Source organism: Acanthisitta chloris, unplaced genomic scaffold (assembly GCF_000695815.1).
Source record: "Acanthisitta chloris isolate BGI_N310 unplaced genomic scaffold, ASM69581v1 scaffold45584, whole genome shotgun sequence".
Lineage (NCBI taxonomy): Eukaryota > Metazoa > Chordata > Aves > Passeriformes > Acanthisittidae > Acanthisitta > Acanthisitta chloris.
Window position 1 is genome coordinate 1,565 of NW_008669554.1, and position 7,865 is coordinate 9,429.

General features: G+C 38.0%; 1 protein-coding gene across 1 annotated transcript in view; it reads left to right on the top strand.

Annotated features, from left to right (window-relative positions):
* Positions 1–263: 263 nt before the first annotated feature.
* EIF2S3 (eukaryotic translation initiation factor 2, subunit 3 gamma, 52kDa) overlaps positions 264–7,865 on the top strand; it is a gene marked incomplete at its 5' end in the record, with an annotated part of 11,518 nt that continues 3,916 nt past the window's right edge. Inside the window, 9 exon segments of the mRNA XM_009073336.1 lie at positions 264–336; positions 822–949; positions 1,065–1,186; positions 2,581–2,675; positions 3,863–4,021; positions 5,194–5,328; positions 6,215–6,309; positions 7,195–7,339; positions 7,753–7,864. Of these exon segments, the coding sequence (XP_009071584.1) occupies positions 264–336; positions 822–949; positions 1,065–1,186; positions 2,581–2,675; positions 3,863–4,021; positions 5,194–5,328; positions 6,215–6,309; positions 7,195–7,339; positions 7,753–7,864 (1,064 nt within the window).

Genomic DNA, 7,865 nt, shown 5'->3' on the forward strand with positions numbered 1-7,865 from the left:
TGAGGTTTTTTTTTGTTTTGTTTACTGCCATCTGTAACACTTTGCAGCCTCTACAGGTTTACACTTGGTGTTGTCAGCCTGTACTGACTTACAAGCAATTCTTGTCCTATTTCACACACTTGAAATCATTCTAGATATGCATTCCAGTCTTTTAAGGAGCTTGCTTGGATTTTGCTGAATGGAACTATTGGATATTTTGTGAGAAAATACATCTAATACTCTCCAAACATTTCTATACAAGATGAATAAATTCTAAAATCTCCCTTACACAGGATGTTACCAAGTTGACGCCTCTGTCACCAGAAGTCATCAGCAGACAAGCAACAATTAATATAGGTAAAAACAAGCTTATAAAAAAGAGGGGTGCATTTATGTGACTCTTTCGTGGTCATGCAGTAGCAGATGGTGCCTGTGTGACTTCACTTTTAATAAATTCTCACTGAAACAGTAACATAATGGTTTTATAACAGATTTTATCATGGCACAGGAAGAGACTTGTCAGTCCCTTTTGGCTTGGAAAACACTGATTCTACCTCAGGAACACAGTTGAATGGAGTGGGGCGTAGTTGCTAAAGCAAAGTTTTACCTTAAAATTAAGCATTGAATTGAGTTTCATGAAAATGCAAAGATCTGTCCATTGGGAGCTCAATTTAGGATCTTGTTTGTTTAAGCAAAAGTTACTACAAACCCCATGTGTGCTTCTGGTGGGGGCCCTGGACTGCCAGGCTGTGGAGAGTTTGGGGTAGTTGTGTGTTGGTCACAGTGGAACATTGCACAAAATCAAACAATGGTTTATTGACAAACATTTCCTTTTAAAACAGGTACAATTGGTCATGTAGCCCATGGAAAGTCGACAGTAGTCAAAGCTATATCTGGAGTTCACACTGTCAGATTTAAAAATGAACTGGAAAGAAACATCACAATCAAGCTGGGCTATGCTAATGCAAAGGTGAGTCATCCCTGTACATCTAGCAAGTATGTTGCTGTTGTATTTCAGAGTGTATGTATGCTCAGAGGTAACTAATCCATGATGAGTTAAACCTCTCAATTTGTAAAAATCCCAGATTTACAAGCTGGATGACCCAAGTTGTTCCCGACCAGAGTGTTACCGATCCTGTGGAAGTAGCACCCCAGATGAGTTCCCTACAGATATTCCTGGCACCAAAGGGAACTTCAAACTAGTCAGGTAACTGCTATAAATGGCTGGAATAAATTGTCTGTACTTCCCTTTGCATAACTGAACACAGTCAGGATTGAGCTGTAAGCTGAATGGGCTGTTAGGGCAGATCACATGTTCTTAAATGCTGAGCACCCTGATCTGAGGTATTGTCTAAACTGCCTTGGGTTCAGTGGTTGTGATGCACAGTCCCTGGCAGAGCACAGCTGTGTCTGCTGTCCTCAGCTATTGCAGGACTCTGAAGTGAAATATTTCTGCTGTCAATACAAGTACATTTTAAAGAGACTAGAATGAGAATTGATGTGGCCCTCGCAAATACATCTCTAAAATCCCTTCTCTGGAGGGTGACCTTTGTTAAACTTTCTTCCTAAAGGCAGAGTTTTCAAAGTTCCTTAAATGAATATATGAAAGGTTGATGCTTAATGTGAGATCAGGCCTCTCTCTGCAGGCCAAGCTTGCTTTTATGTACTTCATTTCTAGTACAGTATAACATGGCCCTTATGGAAGTATAATAACCACAGTGGTCGTTACATGGGTCTTCACAAGGATTGCTCAGATGGGAGTAGTCATGAAGGCTGTTGTGTGACAAGATTCTTAGTTCATGCTTATGATAAAATACACATAGTGTTATAAGCATGAGTCTTTCATCAAATTCCCAGTGGAGCACTTGTACCAACAGTAACTTCTGTTTGGTGTGACAGGCAGACACTGTTAAACATTTGGTTAAAAGCTCTTCATTCTTTATCTTGCTGGTTATGTGCTTATAGTTGATCTGTAACATTGTCAGCAGAAGAGCAAATTAGTCCCTTGCTGTGTGGTGGCATGCTGCAGGAAACAAGGATGCCACACTGGATAGGTTTGGAAGAATACAGTGAATCGACTATTATGTTCTGCACAATAATTAATCATAAGGTTAGAAGTGTAACATTGTCTCTGTAGATAAATCCTTGCAGTGAAGTGCAGATTTAACCGTGGAGTTAAAGATGCATCATTTCCTAGAAATGGAGAATGGGAGACATTTCAAAAGAGGGAAGTCCCATGTGGTGTGTTTGTTGGGTTTGGGGTAGGTGGTGGTGGTGGGTTGGTGTCAGGATTTATTCTGGTGCATTTAATTCAAGTCTAACTTACAAGTAAATTTGTGAAATATTAAATCAATAAGTAGTATGGATATGTGGGATTCAATCTTGAAACTCAGAACAACTGCTAAGTAGCTGTTCAGTGGTCTTTGTATTCTTTTAGAACCTTTTTGAAAATACTTTTAATGTGTTGCCCATAGCATCTGTCTTGAAATGTTTATCTATTTTAGGGATGCTTTCAACTTTTGTGTCTGCTTAATCACATAAATCAGTCAGAGGACTTGTTGATAACTGGCTTTTGACTTCTTTTTCCTTCTCCTACAACAGGCATGTCTCTTTTGTGGATTGTCCTGGCCATGACATTTTGATGGCTACGATGTTGAACGGTGCCGCAGTAATGGATGCAGCTTTACTGTTGATAGGTAATGATTGCTACTCAAAAGCAGAGCTCTGATTTTAAGTATCATGAAGCAGCTTTATATGGGCTTTAAAATCTAGTGGGGTGTGGTGAGCAATTAGAGCAAGTGAATGCATTTGAGATGCCTTAAAGACAACAAAGGGATGCTCCAGTGACAATGTGCTCTAACAGACTGGGCTGTTTTATGCACTGCTATATATACTTTCATTGGTCTGGTAGCTGGCCCCATTGATAGAAGATTAGTTAGACAAGACAAAACTTTGTAGTAGTATAGTACTGTAAAATTGGTATAATTCTATGGAAATAAACTAGCTGCAAGTATATACTGAGTTTCTCTGAAGGTTCTGTTTCCTTTAAATATATATATAGTTTTTGTCATCCAGGTGAGTCCACAAGCATCAGTATAGACAGCAAACCCAGATGAATACAGGCAAAATCAAGGCACAGGACATTTAACTTGATACAGACAGTTGTTCTGATTTGCAACCAACAGGAAGTGAGTAAAACTGATTTTTGTATGCCTATAGAACATTTTAGTGCTCTGTAGTGATAAATAGCAATTATTTTACCTCGATAGGGCATGTCAACAAAAGAGAGAAACAGCTTCAGATATTGTCTGAGATAGGTGATGAGCTGTCATTGCTTCTGCCTGTTTAGCTCTGAAAAGTGTGAGAGACCAAACTTCAAACAAGATTAACCACCCTGATGGCACATCAGGCCAAAGTTGGCTGCTTAGGTGGCTGAAATCTAAACCATACTGATAGCAGCTCTATTCACATAATTGATATATTTATTGTATTATAGAATGTGTGGATCTTGGCATTTTTATGGCTTTACTGAAAAGAAAGTTCTAAGATATTTCTTGAAAGGTGGATTGTCCATTTTGCTGCAGTCAGTACTGAGATGCTAAAGGATGGAATAAACCAAATAGACACAAGTTAGCTGTTAGTATCTTTGGAAATTTAAGATGGATGTTTCTACTGGGAGCAAGTAGAATGGGAGAACTACTCTGGCAGCCTCTCATCTGTCATACATTGTATGGATCCTGCAGCCAGCAGTAATGGGGAAGAATAGATTACCAGGAGACAACTGTCTTTTTTAATAAAGATACAATGGAAAGTAGATGTCCTAACTGTAGGAGTTCTGTCTGTCTGTACAGTTTCTGAATTGTGGTCACTTTTCTTCTTTCAGCTGGTAATGAGTCATGCCCTCAGCCTCAGACCTCAGAACATCTGGCTGCTATAGAAATCATGAAACTGAAGCACATTTTGATTCTACAGAATAAGATTGACTTGGTGAAGGAGAGCCAGGCTAAAGAACAGTATGAACAGATTCTTGCATTTGTACAAGGTAAGCTTGCAAGAGCATAAATGCAGTTAGTGGTGGAAATTCAGTGTTGAGACATGGGTGTAGTGGTTGCTAGATGCTTGTAGAAAAGCTTCTCTCAGACAATGCTGCTGTACGTAGTCTGTTAATCTAAAACCCACTGGAGTTCTGCTTCTTACCCATTTCAGGCTGCTTACTTACAGTGATGTTAAGGCTGTTGGTCAGAGCTCTTGATGTAAACTCATGGCAATGGCTTTTATCTAGTAGCTGTCACTGAATTTGTGGTTTCTTGGGTTGTTTCTTTGGTAGAGGTTTTACTGTGATTCTGCTGCAGTGGAGGAGAGAACTAAGCAGAGCTTGTTAGGGGCACCATGTAGGTATAAATGTGTTAATTTCTTTTATCTAATCACAAAAGGTTGGTCTTTGATCTGTCTCTGGAAATCCAGTCTGGACAATGTTCTATTATTTCTGTAAAGTTCTGCTCAACTTTGGTCCAGCGCTTGGGAGTTTCATCCTTCCCAGGAGCTTCCACTGTTTGTCCTGCAATAGCTGGGGTATGTGACAAGCTGCAGAGCTAATTGTCACCATCAGAAGTAGCCAATGAGTCTTTCTGGGTATTTTAAATTCATAATTGCTGCCTCATATAAGCTACTCCTAACAGCTCTGTCAGAGTGGCTTAATGTGTAATTTAGAGTTTGAGAACTGGCGTTATCACAAGAAACATAGGTATAATTAAAACTAATAATGTTAACAAACTAAATGCATCCTTTCATAAAATTAGGGCTTTTCTAAAATATTTGTATTGCAAAACTTGGAAACATAGATCATTAAACTGACAGGAATTTTAGGTTATCAGAATGAAATCTGACTGTAAAATTAATACTAATGTGTCAGATATTGAGATATCTGATCTCTCGGAGGAAATCTTGGGAATATCTCTGATCGCAGTATAGGAAGTGAATTCTCCCTTAGAGTGGAAGATTAACTTGCACAATGTTGAGAATGCCTTGAAAAGTAGGTGTGGCTGATTGGAGCTAAAATATTGAAGGGAAGGATAAGTGCTGTGATACTGCTTTGTTAAATACACACAGAACATCCCATTAAATGCATTAGTATTTTTAACAAGGACAGAACACTTGGTCATGGTGCTAGAAATACTACATTGAGGCTTGGTGCTGAACTTGATTTTGTTTTAGGCACAGTTGCAGAAGGAGCTCCAATAATTCCAATCTCAGCACAGCTGAAATACAACATTGAGGTAGTTTGTGAGTATATAGTGAAGAAAATCCCAGTCCCTCTGCGAGACTTCACGTCTGAACCAAGGCTCATTGGTATGTGAATGCTTAGCTCTGGGCTTTTGGGGCTGTTTCCTGAATGTATCTGCACTTACAATAGCACTTAGAATAGTTGCTGAGTGCCCTAAAAAGAGGTAGGTTTCAAAGGAGTATTTAGCACACTCTTATTTTAAAACTTACACATATTCTGAGAGCTTGATTGTTTGCTCACAGTTAATTACTGTTGGTTTTGTGTATTTTCTATGCAGCAAAGATGACAAATTTGTTTCTTAAAAACATTCCTTTTGTTGCTATTTAATTTTGATTTATCAATGTACTGACAAAATGGTAAATTTGATAATTACATTATTCCCATTAAAGTATGGCAGGTAGCTTGGTTAGATTTTTTGTGTTAATCTCCTGTTCCTGGATATAATTGTCAAAGTCTCAGCTCTTGTCCAGCATATTATGCAATTCAATTCCACTACAATGAATCAATTTCTTTCCCATTTTACCCAAACAAACCATGGGAGTCCTACAGACATGTTCAGAATGCATAAAAGTTGGCCCCATTAAGTCAGAGTTATAGGACTACATTATAACAAGGCTCTGGTATTCACAATTGACATTGTGAACATTGAAGGGGCTTTGTAATACAGTTGATCATGGCTTTATTTTTCAGATGTTGATCTTTAAGTTACTTTCTGCTATGCAGAAATTTTTTAAAAACATTTATCTACATGAGCAACTTAAATGGTTTTGAGAATAAAATCGACTGTACACAGAAAAATTGAGAATAAAATAGTCATCACTTTTGTAATGTTGATAAATATGTGTTTACTTTCATAAGAATAGAGAAGCAGCCAAAATTGCTGAAGAAAGACACTAATTATGTAAAACTCTGGTGTTAAGTATAAACTTGCTTATGATCTGTTCTTTGCAGTGATTAGATCTTTTGATGTCAACAAACCTGGCTGTGAAGTGGATGACCTTAAGGGAGGTGTAGCTGGTGGCAGTATTCTAAAGGGTGTTTTAAAGGTAACCTTTTCCCTTTCTTGGCTGGAGATTTGGAATGACAATGATGAGTAGAGTTTTTCCATGCTTGGTGCAAAATGAATCTGTATGATTGATTTTTATTTTTTTTAAATTATTTTATTTTTTAAAAACTCAAATACAGTCAGATGGTGCTTTAGCCTTTCTGCCTGTACCTCAGTTTTAGTTCCAGTTTTTAAATCCCCATACAAAAAGCACTGATTTTAATTTTTTAATATATTTTTGTTATTGTAGCCTTACCTTTTGCTAATATCGACACTGATTTAATTGCTTACAAAAATTGAAGCAGCTATTTTCTTTTACTGTCCTACCACTTTCTCTTGCTGAATTATTGCAGGGAAGAGGAGAGCAAAAGAACTTCAGAAGTGCCTGGGGAGTGTGTGTGGTTTCTCTCTGTTCTGTGTGTTTTTATGCTTTTATTTTGCTTGCTTTCCATCAATAGATGGAAACCTTAAAAGTTGCTCTGCTAGGCTGGAGAGCAAACTACATCTATGAGCACTTCGCAACTTGTATTTTCCTTGTCTTGCAGTGTATTGATGTTCATCAGTTACACCGACTAACTCAATTTTTCTCAGTGCTGTAAGACTTCTAAGTGAAATACAGTGTTTAAAAAAGAACTTAAATGCTGGAATTATTGCTGATAAGGATCCTTTACTAAAGCAGCTTTACAAATGGTATTGAGAAGAAATCAGTTGTTACATCGGCTATAAGTATTGTTCCATTTGCAGTAAACAGTACCACAGAAATCCTAGTTCTACAGTAGCCCAGAAGCAAGGACTTGTACAAAAAAGCAAATCTTATCTGTGACTAGTAGTTAGCTTTGTGTTCCTGTGACACAACCAGTTTATTGCTTTTTCTCTCTGTAATTAGGTGGGACAGGAGATTGAGGTCCGACCTGGCATCGTGTCCAAGGACAGTGAAGGAAAACTCATGTGCAAGCCAATCTTTTCCAAAATTGTGTCACTCTTTGCTGAACACAATGATCTACAATATGCTGCTCCAGGAGGTCTTATAGGTAAGAATAGTCTCTTATGAAAAGATTTGTTTCTTCACGCTGATTGCAAACACTTAGTTTCAGTCAACAATTAATTTCACTGTAATCAACAAAAATACTATGAGCAATTTTAAATAATTCATATATTATAGAGATAGGATTGGTGTGGAAATTGGGTATTTATGAAATAAATCTTTTTCCTGTGGCCAACAAAGTGCTCCTAATTGTACCAGTTTTAACAGTAGAATATTTCTTCATCTGTTTAGACAGAGCTCACAGTCTTGCTGGCAATCTGAAAGTGCTCTCCAGGTAATAGGGAATTCCCAGTACATTCTCAGTCTGTTGTTTTTAGGTCTCCTTCAAATACTTTAATACATAGAAGGGACATCTGCCTTTCAGTGTTAACCCTTGTGACTTCCCTTGTTGTGTTGCAGGTGTTGGCACCAAGATTGATCCAACTTTGTGCCGAGCTGACCGAATGGTAGGCCAAGTTCTGGGTGCAGTTGGGGCACTGCCAGAAATATTTACAGAGCTAGAAATCTCCTAT